The sequence below is a fragment of the Solanum dulcamara genome, chromosome 1 (genome assembly GCF_947179165.1).
Source record: "Solanum dulcamara chromosome 1, daSolDulc1.2, whole genome shotgun sequence".
Classification (NCBI taxonomy): Eukaryota; Viridiplantae; Streptophyta; class Magnoliopsida; order Solanales; family Solanaceae; genus Solanum; species Solanum dulcamara.
Window position 1 is genome coordinate 1424116 of NC_077237.1, and position 16770 is coordinate 1440885.

General features: G+C 31.4%; 2 protein-coding genes across 2 annotated transcripts; one reads left to right on the forward strand and one right to left on the reverse strand.

Moving 5' to 3' along the window:
* Nucleotides 1-252: 252 nt before the first annotated feature.
* On the reverse strand, nucleotides 253-1104 carry LOC129885879 (ubiquitin domain-containing protein 7SL RNA1-like). The gene has a single exon (XM_055960346.1). It carries the CDS (start codon nucleotides 1102-1104, stop codon nucleotides 253-255), a length of 852 nt encoding a protein of 283 aa, XP_055816321.1.
* Nucleotides 1105-12885: 11781 nt separating this feature from the next.
* Nucleotides 12886-15789, forward strand: LOC129885888 (zinc finger protein 4-like). The gene is made up of 2 exons (XM_055960359.1): nucleotides 12886-13112; nucleotides 14599-15789. Exon 2 carries the CDS (start codon nucleotides 14669-14671, stop codon nucleotides 15413-15415), a length of 747 nt encoding a protein of 248 aa, XP_055816334.1. The 5' UTR covers nucleotides 12886-13112; nucleotides 14599-14668; the 3' UTR covers nucleotides 15416-15789.
* Nucleotides 15790-16770: the final 981 nt, after the last annotated feature.

Consider the following 16770-nt stretch of genomic DNA (forward strand, 5'->3'; position numbering starts at 1 on the left):
TATATCACAACATATCTGATATCATTTCACAAAATGTATGAATATAATACATTTTACGAACGCGATTAAATCTTTTAATACTTGAGAGCTTGTTTCCACCATCAACAAGTACAAGATTTTTGTGTAAATAATTTTTTTTAACAGAATCAACACCTATAACTTAATCTCTCTTTTTTTTTATTTATGTTTTTTATTTTTGTATTTATACTTTTATTAAACTTTGAACCAATACAGAAAATACAAGAAAAGAAATCAAACTCCACCAGTGACACTACCATTAAAGATCTCAATAGTGTCACCTTGACAAACATGATGCCATCTAAATGAACGATCATCATCCATCACGTTTTGTTTATAAATAAAAAAATACCCTTCTTGTGGAAGCTCTAATTCCAATGTTTGTAATTCTTTCCTCAAGTGTCCCACGTTGTCTAACGGATTAACTTCGATCGGAATTTTCTTAGTACCACATTTTGATAAAATCATAATTCTTAATTTTTTCGATCCGAATCCGGATCCGTTTCCATTATTATTCACAGATGATCCTGAAGAAGTTGTTGTTATTATTGTTGTTGTTGGTGCGGACACAATGATCGTACTAGCCTTGATACTAACATCGATTTCCGAATTATCTGAAAGTCCATAATTTTGAAGCGTCTGATGATCGATCAATTCGATTCCATTTGCACGCATGACTAATTTATTCACATGTACGCCTTCCATGTCGTGAATTCTCTCTTTTACCCTCCAAATGCTATCTGTAACATCCGCCTCTAACGCGACTCCCAGTTTGGACGTTGGCATTTTGAGGAGGAGTTGGATTTTCCTCGTCTGAGAGGACGATGACTGTTGTTCTGCTTTGATCGTATAATTCTTGTCTGGTTCGGACTCCACGACGAGTTGAATGTAAGAACGATCGAGGATATCAGAATAATGAACATTCAAATGGTCCTCTAGGACATTACCTTTGAAGATTAAGGTTTGTTTTGGTATAGGAATACCTTGATCTCTTTGGATCTTGTCTTTAATCTCTAAAATAGTGTCAAAATAGCCAACTTCAATTGCAAATGACCTTCCTTTTGTTGGTTGAATGAATACATCCATTTACACTTTACACAACTCGCGAAAATATATTAAATATGTTATTGTTGTTGTAGTGTAAAATCTCCACTCTGTGAATTTAGTCAATAATAAATAATAGGGTACCTTAAATATAGGTGAAAGAAGATTCAACAAATTTTATTTTTGCTACTAAATATATGGATAGTTACAACAATATCCGATATTGCATGAGAGTCATTTATTGGCTTTTTTTCACCTTTTTTTTTTCCAAAATACAAGATCAGTTTTGTAATATTTAAATTAATTTTTTTTATTTAGTCTTTTATCTTTAACTAAAATAATGTTATATTTTATTCAAATATCTAATATGAATAAGTCTAGAATATAAATAGATATAGGACGATCGTTTGGCAACGTTAGTTAATTTGATTATTATTTTTTGCTATTAGCAATTTTATTTTATTTTTGAAGTTTCTATTTAAAACTTGACATTTTAATCCATGTAATTTATTTTAAATTCATATAATTTTAATATTTTCAATTCAAACTGAAAAATAGCAATTCAAAATTCATATGCCTGTTTAAAATGAAATTGAAATAACCGAAATAATTTTCAAACTTGAAATTTTATGCTGATGACACTTATCATCACAAGATTGTTTCGCTTCTCTTATTCTATTTAGATAGATATTCCCCCCGTTCCAAATTATGTGGCGGTATTCATATTTCGAAAAAAAGTATTGTTGTTTTATCATAAGATTTTCATATGTTTTTTTTAAAAAATTATTTTGAATTATTATTTATTGTATCTTTTAGTACTTTTTAAATAATTTTCAAATATATAAATTTTATTTAAAAATTTAAAGATCTTATGTTCAAATTCATGATCAAAATAAAATATTTGATCCTTAAATATCTAAATTACAACATATAAACTAAGACAAAGAGGGAAGTTAGCTAATACACGTTGTCATCTTAATTTGTCACTTAACCATTGTAAGTTAGGGTTTTATTTTCATCTTGATAATGTTTATGTTTGTAGAAAAAATGAAAAAGTAAAAAAAAAAAAAATTATTATCAACCAAGTAATATCAACCAAGTAAAATGGTTGTCCACTTAAAATGGTGGATAGTCTATTTACTTTTTAAGTGGGTAAAATGCCCATTAATATTTTCCTCCACTTGTAAATATGGCTATAAATATAGTCTTAAACTTCAATGTAAAATACATAAAAACACATAAAAGAAAGAATTACTATTACTCTCTCTATATTACTACTCTCTCTATTAATACTTTCTATATACATATTCTCTTGTTCTTCTTCCTTTATAAAATTGTCAAGTTAGTTAATTCATAACACGTTATCAGCACGAAGCTCTAATTTTTCAGAAAATTAACTTCTATATCAGGTATATCTACTAAAGAAATTTAATTTTTAAGTTATCTTTGTTACTTTCAAATTAATTTTCATCATGTCAAACTTGTCAAAATTGGAATTTGTGGCACTTGATATTTCTGGTAAAAATTATTTGTCGTGGGTACTTGATGCTGAGATTCACCTTACCGCTAAGGGTCTTGGTGATGCTATAATTGAAGGAAATACAGCATCAAGTCAGGATAAAGCAAAGGCTATGATTTTCCTTCGTCATCATCTAGATGAAAGCCTAAAAATGGAATACTTGACAGTGAAAGATCCACTTGAATTGTGGAAAGACTTAAAAGGGAGGTATGACCACCTCAGGGCAACGGTATTGCCAAGGGCTCGTTATGAGTGGATGCACTTACGGTTTCAAGATTTTAAAACCGTAATTGAGTATAATTCTGTTGTATTTAGAATAACTTCCCAATTAAAATTATGTGGGGAAAATATAAATGATGAGGACATGTTAGAAAAGACACTAACTACTTTTCATGCCTCTAATGTAATATTACAGCAGCAATACCGTGAAAATGGTTTTAAAAAATACTCTGAATTGATATCATGCCTTCTGGTGGCTGAACAACATAATGCCCTTTTAATGAAAAATCATGAAGTCCGTCCCACTGGAACTGCTCCGTTACCGGAGGCAAATATGGTAAAAGCACATGGCCAGTCTGAAAGAAGACATAATAAATATCAAGGTCACAATAATGTGCGTGGGCGTGGCAATGGCAGAGGACGATATAATAATCGTCGTGGTGGTGGTCAACATAAAAGGGAGAACAATATCAGTTCTCAAAATGGCCCTTCAAAAAGTAACTGTCATCGTTGTGGCATGAAAGGCCACTGGAAAAATGAATGTCGGACGCCTGAGCATTTTGTAAGACTTTATCAAAATTCTTTTAAAAGAAAGGCAAATAGAGGTGGTGCCTCTTCTTCTAATGCTCGGATAGAGTCACACTTGGCGTTCGAAAATAATGTTGAGGCAAGGCCTTTGAATAATGATAATATTGAAGCAAATATGGCCTTAAGGGATGATGATTTTAATGACTTCAATGATATTACTCATTTGGAGGTTGAAGATTTTTTTAAGGATCTTAATTGATGTTTAATTTCATGTTTTTCAATATGTTATCATGTACTTTGAATTATTGTGTTTTTACGTTTATGTATTTGAAGAAAAAAAATAATAATCAAGGTTACATTTTTATGATAATTGTATATTATTTATTACATTGTGCTATTTTACAATGTTGTAATTAATTACTATTAGTGTGCTATTATTTAATCTTAATATCATATTATTACTAAAAAATAATATTCGCCTTATTTAATGTCATTATAATAACTATTTATTCTTGTTAATGTTTTAGACATTAATAATATATAATGCTTGTATTATTTTTGTCAATAAACAAATTATCTATACATGATGAATAATATTATATTAATATTTTATAATATTTTATATTTGTTTTTAATACTTGTGTATAATATTTATTTAAGGTTAATAAGTATACAATTCCATAAACTAAATTATTGTAACATTCATCATAATTGAATCATATAATTTTTTTTTAATTATAAATTACCATAATTTAACTTTAAAAAAAAAGGACTTATGTTTTTCTAGCAAAATTGTTACTTATTTTATTTCTTACAATGCATTTTTATTTTATGAAGATAAATAAATTTATCAGTCTTCAATTGGATTCAAGATGAATAATGGAGATATGTGCATTTTGGATAGTGCCACAACTCATACGATATTAAAAGAAAAGAAATATTTTTGTCATTTGATTATGAAAAAGGCCTATGTCAATACAATATTTGGTAGTACAAAATTAATTGAAGGCTCTGGAAAAGCAGCCTTATTACTACCTGGAGGAACGATATTGGTAATTGATAATGCATTATATTGTAGTAAGTCTCAAAGAAACTTGTTAAGTTTCAAGGTTATTCGCCAAAATGGCTATCATATTGAGACTGCAAATGAAGGAAAGGTTGAATACCTTTATATTACTACAATAAATATGGAGAAGAAAATTGTGCACGAAAAATTACCTGCACTTTCTTCTGGGTTGTACCATACAAATATTGGTACTGTTGAATCACATGCCATTGTAAACAAAAGGTTTACTGATTCTAATGATTTTATCATTTGGCATGACCGGTTGGGCCATCCCGGTTATAATATGATGCGCAGAATTATTGAGAATTCACATGAACACACTTTGAAGAATCAGAAAATTCTTCAATCTAAGGAATTCTCTTGTGTTGCTTGTTCCCAAGGAAAACTGATTGTCAAACCATCAGCAACTAAGGTTGGGATTGAATCCCCTGCGTTTCTGGAACGTATACAGGGTGATATATGTGGGCCAATTCACCCTTCATGTGGACCATTCAAATATTATATGGTCTTGATAGATGCATCTACAAGATGGTCACATGTGTGCTTATTATCAACTCGCAACATGGCTTTTGCGAGATTGTTAGCTCAAATTATAAGGTTAAGAGCACAATTTCCAGATTATGCAATTAAGACAATTCGTCTTGATAATGCTGGTGAATTCACATCTCAATCATTTAATGATTATTGTATGTCGATTGGAATAAAAGTTGAGCATCCGGTCGCTCATGTACATACACAAAATGGTCTAGCAGAATCATTGATTAAACGCCTCCAATGGATAGCTAGACCATTGCTAATGAGGACAAAACTTCCTATTTCAGTATGGGGGCATGCTATTTTGCATGCAGCAGCACTTGTGCGCGTAAGGCCAACAAATTATCATGAATTTTCCCCATTACAGTTGGCGTTTGGAAGGGAGCCAAATATATCTCATCTTAGAATATTTGGGTGTGCGGTATATGTCCCAATTGCTCCACCGCATCGCACAAAGATGGGTCCCCAAAGAAGGTTGGGAATATATGTTGGGTATGAATCTCCTTCTATTATAAAATATCTGGAACCTATGACTGGAGATTTATTTACGGCAAGATTTGCTGATTGTCATTTTGATGAATCAGTATACCCAACATTAGGGGGAGAACATAAGCAGATGAAAAATGAGATAGATTAGAATTCATTGTCACTATCTCATTTAGATCCTCGAACAAATCAATGTGAGCAAGAAGTTCAAAAGATGATTTATTTGCAGAATATTGCAAATCAACTGTCGGATGCATTTACTAACCTTCCACGGGTTACTAAATCGCATATCCCAACTGCTAATGCTCAAGTTCGAGTTGATGTCCCGGTAGGACAACTTATTCAGGCAAATGAATCTAGACCACGCTTAAAACGTGGAAGACCATTTGGTTCCAAAGATAAAAATCCTCGAAAAAGGAAAGGAATGAATGATCAAGATGATCATAATTTGGAGGCGAGTGCTCAAGAAGAGCCCAGAGACACAACAAATGGTGATACCACCGAGGAGGTCCAAGTACCTGAAAATAATGAGAATGAAGAAATCTCAATAAGTTATGTGTCGATAGGAAAACGGTGGAACCGAAATAATATTGTGGTCGATAATATTTTTGCTTATAATGTTGCCATTGAAATAATGCAACAAAATAAGGATCTTGAACCAAAATCTGTCGATGAATGCAGACAGAGAAATGATTGGCCAAGATGGAAGGATGCAATTCAAGCAGAGTTAACTTCACTTGAAAAACGTAAAGTTTTCGGATCAATAGTTCGAACACCTGAAGGTGTCAAGCCAGTAGGGCACAAATGGGTTTTTGTGCGTAAACGAAATGAAAAGGGTGAAGTCGTAAGATATAAAGCACGACTTGTAGCCCAAGGTTTTTCGCAAAGACCTGGCATTGACTATATGGAAACATATTCCCCTATGGTGGATGCAATTACTTTCAGGTATCTAATGAATTTGGCAGTTCATGAAAAGCTTGAAATGCAGTTAATGGACGTGGTCACTGCCTATTTATATGGCTCATTGGACCACGACATTTTTATGAAAATTCCCGAAGGGTTCAAAGTGCCTGAAGCATACAAGGATTCTCGAGAAAATTACTCAATAAAACTTCAAAAATCCTTGTACGGGTTGAAACAATCAGGGCGAATGTGGTACAATCGTCTTAGCGAATATTTGCTAAAAGAAGGATATAAAAATGATCCAATTTGCCCTTGTGTCTTTATGAGAAGGTCTGGATCTGAATTTGTCATAATAGCAGTATATGTTGATGATTTAAATATTATTGGAACTCCAGAAGAACTTTCAAAGGCAGTAAAATGCCTGAAAAAGGAGTTTGAAATGAAAGATCTTGGAAAGACAAAATTTTGTCTTGGTCTACAAATTGAACATTTTACAAATGGGATATTTGTCCATCAGTCAACATATACTGAAAATATTTTAAAGAGATTTTATATGGATAAAGCACACTCATTGAGTACTCCAATGGTTGTGAGATCTCTTGATATTAATACAGATCCGTTTCGGCCTTATGAAAATGATGAAGAGCTTATTGGTGCTGAAATACCATACCTTAGTGCAATTGGTGCATTAATGTATCTTGCCAACAATTCTAGACCAGATATAGCTTTCTCAGTAAACTTGTTAGCAAGATTTAGTTCTTCACCAACACGCAGACACTGGAATGGAATTAAGCATATATTCAGATACCTTCGAGGTACCATTGATATGGGATTGTTTTACTCAAATGATTCCACGTCACAATTGATTGGTTATGCAGATGCGGGATATTTATCTGATCCCCATAAAGGTCGATCGCAAACAGGCTATTTATTTACATGTGGTGGTACAGCTATATCATGGCGTTCAACAAAGCAAACTATGGTTGCCACTTCCTCAAATCATGCAGAGATAATAACCATTCATGAAGCAAGTCGAGAATGTGTTTGGTTAAGATCAATAACTGAACACATTCAAGAAACATGTGGTCTTTCTTTGACAAAAGACGCTCCAACAATATTGTATGAAGACAATGTTGCATGTATAGCTCAACTGAAGGGAGGATACATCAAAGGAGACAGAACAAAACATATTTCACCAAAATTCTTTTTCACTCATGATCTTCAAAAGAAGGGTGAAATAGATGTCCAACAAATTCGTTCAAGCGACAATTTGGCGGATATGTTCACCAAAGCATTGCCAACTTCAACCTTTGAGAAAATGAGATACAAAATTGGAATGCGTCGTCTTTGAGATATTAAGTGATATTTTCATCAGGGGGAGCAAAATACGCGCTGTACTCTTTTTCCCTTAGTCAAGGTTTTGTCCCACTGGGTTTTCCTGATAAGGTTTTTAATGAGGCAGCACTCAAGGCGTATTATCAGATATGTGTACTCTTTTTCTTTCATTAGGTTTTTTCCCACTGGGTTTTTCCTAATAAGGTTTTAACGAGGCACATTTCTCGTGGACATCCAAGGGGGAGTATTATCAACCAAGTAATATCAACCAAGTAAAATGGATGTCCACTTAAAATGGTGGATAGTCCATTTACTTTTTAAGTGGGTAAAATGCCCATTAATATTTTCCTCCACTTGTAAATATGGCTATAAATATAGTCTTAAACTTCAATGTAAAATACATAAAAACACATAAAAGAAAGAATTACTATTACTCTCTCTATATTACTACTCTCTCTATTAATACTTTCTATATACATATTCTCTTGTTCTTCTTCCTTTATAAAATTGTCAAGTTAGTTAATTCATAACAAAATTATAAAAGAAAGAAAGAAATATTTTGGATCTTTGAATAAAACTACTAAAACTTTTACATATATTAGTAAAATATAGTATTAAATTGCTTATAACAATATCTAAGATAATGTATTGCAAACACATACTAAATAAAAATAAATCTCCACTAGTGACACTATCCTTGAAATCCATCACATGTTGTTTGTACATTAAAAAAAAAATACCGTTTCTTGTGGAAGCTCTAGTTCCACTTTTCGCAATTCTTTCATCGAGTGTCCCACATTATCTGGCGGATTAACTTTGATTAGAATTTTCTTAGTATCATATTTCAAAAAAATTATAATAATTAGTTTCTTTGATCCATTTAGTTATTTACAGACGATTCTGATGAAGACGTTGTTGTTATTGTCAGTGAGGACACAACAATAGTATTAAACATGTTACTAACATCAATTTTCGAATTATCTGAAAATCCATAATCTTGAAGGTCGTAATGATTAATCAATTCGAATTCATTTGCATGCATGACATTTAAATTATCGTCTAAAACATTACCTTTGAAGATTAGGGTTTGTTTTGGTATAGGAATACCTTGATATTTTTGGACCTTTTCTTTGACCTCTAAAATAGTGTCAAAATAGCCAACTTCAATTGCAAATGGCCTCCCTGTTGTTGGGTAAAAGAACAAATCCATTTGATCTCAATAATATCACGAGTAACAATATCTGAATTATCTAATCAATTCTATAAATTCTTTAGTCTGAATTTAATCAAAAACAGAACTTTTTTTTGGTAAAAAGTCTCCTATTCAATGTCTTTACTTTTTTTATTAGATAATTTTGATTCACCATTTAATAAAATATTCAGCATTTTAAGAATATCATTACTTCATAATTAATTAGCACACTAAATTATAGTTAATTAATATACATTTTTACCTTAATTCATCACTTAATTGGTACAAATATTTTTCATAGGATATTATCCATTGACTTGTGGTATTTATAGAAAAATGATTAAAATTTCATTCTTGTAATATGGAAGTTTAATTATATGACATGATTAATTCTCTATATTTGCTCCGCTGTATTGTTTTTAGTTTTCTATTTGGTGTTCGATACATGGATTGAAGCCTGACTAATCCGAATTCACATCATGTAGGACCCATTAGTGCTCCCTATCAAGAATTTTTTGACTATGTTTTATTTTAATAAAAGTACTTTATATTTTTCCTTGTGAGATAAAATAAAATTAGGAATTTTTAGACTAGATATTCTTTACATTAAATCTTATATTTATCCCTTCACTAACATACAAATATTATACTAAAAAGGTTCATGGAAAATTTATGAATTTGTTAGAGTCACACATATATTTTCTTTAATAGTTCATTACTAGTAACAATTTTTTTATCAAACAAAAAAAGGAATAACCAAGAATTTACTACCCAAATAATTGTTGAGGGATATATGTAGTAACTTTTTAAACGTGTGGTGGTACTATTTAATTATTGATCGAGAAATAATCAGAGGTCTTGAGTTTATTCGGACCACTGGATATCATGTGTGAAATTAAAAAAAAAGGATCAAAATAATAATATATATGTTGTCCCGTAGTTTTCGATTAAAAATACACTTGCTAGAGAAAAAATATCAACATTTTTTTAAAAAAAATATTTCATTTGTTTATAGCTTTTTTTCTATCTAGTGTCCATCAATAATCGTTTCAAAACTCGATTAATTTAAATTTAAGTTGTAAAAGTCACATATGTAATTTTATTTCTACCATTCGAATTCACGACTTGTGATCAAGAATAAACTATTCAAATTCACAACTTGTGATTACGAATAAAACAATACTTGTCATTATATCACGAATTTTAATTTGGTGGTCCATATATATGTTTATAGTTGATTAACCTAAAGTATGATAATAAAAGCAAAGCATGTGAGTATACAAAAAGCAAGCACTACCAGAACTTAGTGGAAGAATGTATACCTAATTATTACAACAACAACAACAACAACCCAGTGAAATCCCACATCGTGGGGTCTGGGGAAATGTATACCTAATTATTATTTAATCAAATAGATTAATTAGCTTTACCTTACAATAACTTATCTTTATCAAAGCAAAACCTATAATCAACTTAGTATTATATGTTTTGGATTAGTACCATATATTTAAAAATTTAAAGAACTAAAGAAAATACACCAATCAAGTTTAGTGGATGTGCTTTTCTAGGTGATGGGCAACAAATGAGTTGAGTACAAAAAATAATAAATCTTAATTTTATAATTTTTATTTTTATTTTCTTAATTCATTTATTTAATCTCACGAAAAGCAACCTCAACACAAATAGTTTTCTATTTGATTGCCTCGATCCACGTGCCAAGCGGCGGGGCAACGTGAGGCTGTCCGTAATTTTTTGGATTAAGGCTAAACTCTTGTTTTTAATCTGTGATTAGTAGTGTTGGGTGTTACGGTGTCACGTGTAACTCTTGTGATGAACCTGGGGGACAAATAATAATTAAACAAAATATAAATATTTTTCACAATTAAAAAGTTTAAAAACTAACCTAGGATGTAGGGTTTAAGGAGAGCTAAATATTAAAAATGTTCTTGGGGATTTTAAATCATGGAGATTGGTGAAAATACTAGTGGATCAGATCATGGGTTTGCTTAAAAAAGGGGTACTAAATGTATCTTTTAGTATTATTGTAGATATCAAAATTTCATAATAAGTTAAAATTGGATTAATATCTTGCTCAAGTTCAATTCGAAATAATATTTGATTTTTTCGAGATCAAATACTAATACGAGAAAGTTTAACATTATCCTTCATTCATTTGAGAAATATGTTAGTTCAATTCTCAATTTAAACGCGAATAATTTAGAGTAGAAAATCGAATTAATGAATATATAAAATTATTTTACACTTTCATTCGCAATTTTTATTGATAAATTAACTTTCCATATATTTATTTGTGATTACAGTTGTTTAATCTTCACACACGCAATTTGTTGCAAATAATTATCAACTTCAACATTTTCATCCAACAAGTAATTGTTCATTTATAAAATTAATTCTAACGTTTATTAATGTGTTTTTTAACCTTTGATGCTTATCAACTAAGTCAAATGTTCCATCCTATTTTATGTGATTTTTTTATTAGTATAATCGGTTCCAAAATTTTCAATATTTAAAATTTCTTATATTTTTAAAATTTTCATTCTCATAACAAGGTATTCCTATAATATGCATACGTTAAATTAGAGATAACTATATGTGACTCTCTCAAGTGAATGAATGAAATAATACAGTATACACATACTTCCTCCATTTTAAAATAAGTAAATTGTTCAAAGTTCAATAGAGTTGTTTAGATTTTTTTTTATTTTTACCTCTTATTTATATTTTCTAGGTGATAATTTCAAAAAAATTGATAGTTCATATTTATGATTTTACTTTAAATTATTTATATTTTTAAAAATAATTTGAGGATAAAGAAAATAATAAAATTCTCCCTCTGTCCATCTTACTTGTCCAGTATACTAAAAATAGATGTCTAGCAATATTTGTCCAATTTATAAAATTAAGAGATAATTTTAATTTAATTCCTAGTTTATTCTAATTATTAATTAGTAATCATTTCTCTATTATCTTTTTTAAGACATTATATTTATTATATTGAAAGAATGATATGATATAGAACCCGTTTGGATGAGCTTAAAAAAAGTAATTTTTATGTATGAAATGCTTTTAGAACTTTGAAGTGCTGAAAGTTATTTTTATAAATAAGCTGTTTGGATAAAAGTGCTTATGCCGAAGAAATGAGGAAAATAATGAGAATTTTAGGGTTAAAAGAATAAAAAGGGTAGTTTGGAATTTAATTAAAATATAAGGGATATAAAAGTAATTTCCATAGTAAAAAAAAATTGTTTTAAGCACTTAGAAAAAAAAAGTTAAAAATCCTAATTTTTTATTTTTTGCTGACGTTTGACCAACTTATAAACCCATTCAAACGCCCCATAATAATAAGAGACATCACTTTTTATGAAACATTTAAAAGTGGGCACAGATTGTGAGAGAAAAGTGGAGGACATTTTTTTTTTTTTTTTTTTACAGATTGAGAATCTTTTGTGGGACTAACAACATGAAATGACGTGTACCATAACAACTCTCATAAATTGTTTGCTTCCTTCAAACATAGAACAATTCCCACATTTGTATTTGTGGATAATGTAAAAGAAATTTTACGCTATGGTCAAATCAGATAATTACGGAGCACAAGGGGATGTAAAATATTGATGCTCCTTAAGTGATCGGTCTTTTTATGGGTTTGTCTCCTTTCTTTTACTGAAGTATATCAATATTCGAGCTTCAACTTTATTTATTTCTTTATCAAATTTTTCTTGTGTTATAAATTTTTGCATGTGTTGGTTGAGTTCATCAATCGAAAATTCATTAATAATGACTTTATTAGATTTTAGAAATCGAACTGTATTTCCTCATTCCACCTCATCCAATCCCCCCTCTCTCTATATATATGTGTGTTAATCTTTTCTTGAAAATGTTGACAAACATACAATCAGAGTTATGTCATGTTTCATATAGTATAACCAAATGCATGTTGTGTATTTTGTTTTTATTTAATATTATTCTTTATTAAACTCCAACACCCACTATAACCATCTTTTTCTCTGACTCTCTAATGTCCCACCATTGTCTTTGGCTTTCCCATAATTTAAATTAATTTAAACATTTTTTTTAAAAAAAAGATACCTACAACTCCACTCTTCAATTTCCCAAAGTTCCTTTTTTTTCATGTATACTTTGAAATGTCCCATTAGAAATTAAACAGCACCATATTTTGTCTTTGATGAAGTCCTATCACTAGTTTTAATTTACTACAACAAGTCAACAACTAGAAGATCAAGCTGGTTAGTTTGATTAATTTCTTTTGTTGTATGTCTAGTTTTTGTCTATGTTAGCTCGGATTCTTCAAAAAACAAAAATGGATGCATGTCAGATCTTTTAAAAATAGTGCACACAGATGCAATAACATTTTTGGAGAGTGAGTTTGAGATACATAGGTTTTTTTGGCTTAGATTTCAATATATTACCTTTGTGTTAATTACCTTATGTCTTCTTCATTAATCCTTTGTTTGAAATCTTGAAATTAATGGTTCCCTCTTGTATGGAGGTTAATTAAGTTCATAAAGAAAAAAAATTACATCATCCTATTGCAATTTTCTTGCAGCTGAAAATCTAGAAGAATTGAATGTCTTTTATTTATTTGAAGTTATAGACTATGTTGCTCTGACACTCCAAAAATATTATACTCATGTTGTATCCTCACATATTTTGGAGTATGTGACAAACACCTGTGTCGATATTTTTGAAGAGTTTGAGGATACTTTTGTGGAAGTTGGTTACACTGAGAGTTCCTTTTAGTCTTTGTGGAACAAAGATCTAATTAATATTAACAAGAGTTGTGCTTTGTTGTATATATTTCCTCAATCAACTTACATATTTCTGTTAATTTTCTTGAATTTATATAACATGTCATATTGGACATGAAAGACGAGTACTTTAAGTCGAACGATGTGAACAGTGATGATTCATATAACTGATTCCAACTTACTGAGAATTTAGGTATAGTAGTAGTAGTTGTTGTATAGAATTAATAATGAGTCTGCATACTTCGTTTATAAATTTTTGGATGGTAGAAAAAAACCTAGCACTCACTAAGATAGTTTTAAATATTTATCACAACTAAAAGAGGGTGGAGCCAGGATTTGAATGTAATGAGTTCTAAATCCTAGGATAGTGACATCAGGTGTCAGTTACCGAGTTCTTAATTTAATTTTTGTAACATATTCAATAGATTTCTTGATACAAATACATAATTTGGAGTTTGGACCAAACCTACTTTGTTTGGCTGAATCTGTAGCTGAACTTCTAGATCCACCTCTGATCTCCGACTCTCAATGACTATATTAGCTAATTTATGGTGTTGTTAGTCCTTTGAAAAGTGATTCCAAAATGGTAGATCTTGGTGTTAAGTGTGACATTATCTTCTAAATGTACATGAAACGGAGTAAAATTTGTATATATTGATAAAAGAGGGCTTCCCGATGCATGAAGCATCTCGCGTCTATGTAGGGTTCAGGGAAAGGCCGCACCACGAGGGGTGTTATGTAAGTGGCTACGCTGAAGCAAACATCAATGACTGGTTCCACGGATCAATCCCATGGGGTTGATCTATAGGTCACACATACCGTGGTTGATAATGGACTAAAAAATTAACAAAATTGGCGATGTTTCAACTGTACTGGAAGTAAAAAAAGGAGAAATTTGATTCTTGTATTTGTTTCAACTTAAGAGATATGTTTACTTAACCAACCGTTTTTGTTGTTTATGCAGGAAAATGTTAGTAAATCTGTTTTAATTGATCACTAGATAGTGTTAATAGGTTGTTAAGATTTAACCAAAGATGCAAACACCAAGATTCAATCTTGAAGTTGAGGCCTTGTTTGAAGATGATTCCGATATTACTAGCCAAGTCGCGTCTAACATATGCGCGGGTGAAACATTCACGGATCCTTCCAAGAACAGAGTTATAGATTTCACTCAGTTGAGTTCAGAACCTGTTTCACTTGATTTGTCTCTTAGCCAGGATTCGATAGGCGGTTTTTCAGTATCCAGCACAAGTGAAAGCAGCAATGAACTTGCAACTACACAAATTTCGGTATCAGGTCCGGGATTTCAACGAGTTTTTAGTTGCAATTTCTGCCAGAGGAAATTCTACAGTTCACAGGCACTTGGTGGACACCAGAATGCACATAAAAGAGAACGAACACTAGCGAAACGTGCTCTGAGAATGGGTGTATTCTCAGAAAGGTATGCTAATTTGGCGTCTTTGCCTTTACACGGATCTACAATAAGGTCTTTAGGGATCAAAGCACATTCTTCACTACACCATGTGTCTGCACCAGCAATTAGGCCACTCGATTTTAAAACAAGCGCCAGATTTGAGTGTGGTAATCGCCAGAGTCCACCTTTGTACATGGAAAATGATGATGCTGATCAATTAGTACTATGGCCTGGCAGTTTCCGTCAAGTGACCAATCCCGGTATATCTCATACTAACTTTTCTCTTGCTGGATGTTCGAATGTGACATTGGCTCCATACGTTGAAAAAGACGAACCAATTGCACCAGATCTCACCCTGAGGCTTTGAGATATTTGACAGCAAATAGCCAAACATCATTTAGCTTTCTTATTTTTATCTGTACAGTGAGATATATTGTCCTATGTGTGGATACTATGCACAATGCCTACTCAGGCCCTATATTGCTAGGACTCTTCAAACATGTCGTCAGGTGCTTGTCGGATCCTCCAAAAATAGTTCAATTTTTGAGGATCCGATGAGGGCTGCTGCAACATTTTTGGCGAGTCTGAACAACATAGCTTGGGCCAGTGTGATTCAAACATTATATGATTGTTTTACAATTTAAATGTATTAGTTATGACTTGAAAACGGTTACCATACTTTGTATTTCCTCCTTATAAGATTGCATTACTTTTTATGTATCGATAACTATAACTATGTGTGTGTGTCTTGAGAGGTTTGAGGCCAACACTAAGCTCTATTTGTGTGGTGTGTGTGTGTAAAATACATGTGTTACAACTTGTGAATATATATTACATGTTGTACTCCACCTATATGAGCATGCTCACATTGCCGGTCCTAGACCTGAATAAATGATGAGGGTTGTGGTAGGTTAACATATAACGTAAACTAGTAAATTTATGATGAATCCTCAGAATATGGAGCTGTTGTTGTTGTGCTGTTGTTGTTGTGCAACTTATGAAGATGGAAGTACAAGACAGTCTACAAACTACTAGTACAACATAAACTCAAGAGTTGTGAAAATCCTAGGAAGTTTGTTGTACTAGTTAGGAAATTTCTATTATCACCTATATTGCTCGGACTCTCTAAACATGTTGTCACAATCGTATCGGATCCTCTAAAAATGCATTATTTTTGAAGAATTCAAAACACAACTGACAATATTCTTAAAGAGCCCGAACAACATAGATTATCGTGTAACTACAAGGTTAAAGAATCTTAGGCAACCTCTTGCCCTTTTGATGCTAAATATTCTAGTACTTGTGATTTTGACAACTTTCACATGGTTTGGAAAGCATATTTAGGAGTTAGGACCACTTTAGAAATGGACTGTTCGATTGGGACATGAAAACATGACTAAATTGGTCTCCATAGTAGCTCTTCAAGGCGAAGTGAAGAAGGGGGCTTTAGAATCTGCAAAAGAATTTAATGAATTTGAAGGGATTGAATAAGGACTCATAGTCTCATATGAAGTGTAAATCTCATTTATTCCCGTCATACACGCGTCCCGAGAAGAATGTTACCACGTTTATCTGAATTCAATGCTTGTTACTCAAAGTTGGTGCCATCAATTTGACTTGGAAAAAATTGACCTATTAATAATGACTGTTGCACCTATTCCAAATTGGATTGTTTTATTTATTACAAATTTTATCTAGCATGTAATATATAATTACTGTATA

Coding starts and splice junctions, on each gene's coding strand:
- LOC129885879 (XM_055960346.1), bottom strand. CDS start 1,104: ATGGATGTATTCATTCAACCAACAAAAGGAAGGTCATTTGCAATTGAA.
- LOC129885888 (XM_055960359.1), top strand. CDS start 14,669: ATGCAAACACCAAGATTCAATCTTGAAGTTGAGGCCTTGTTTGAAGAT.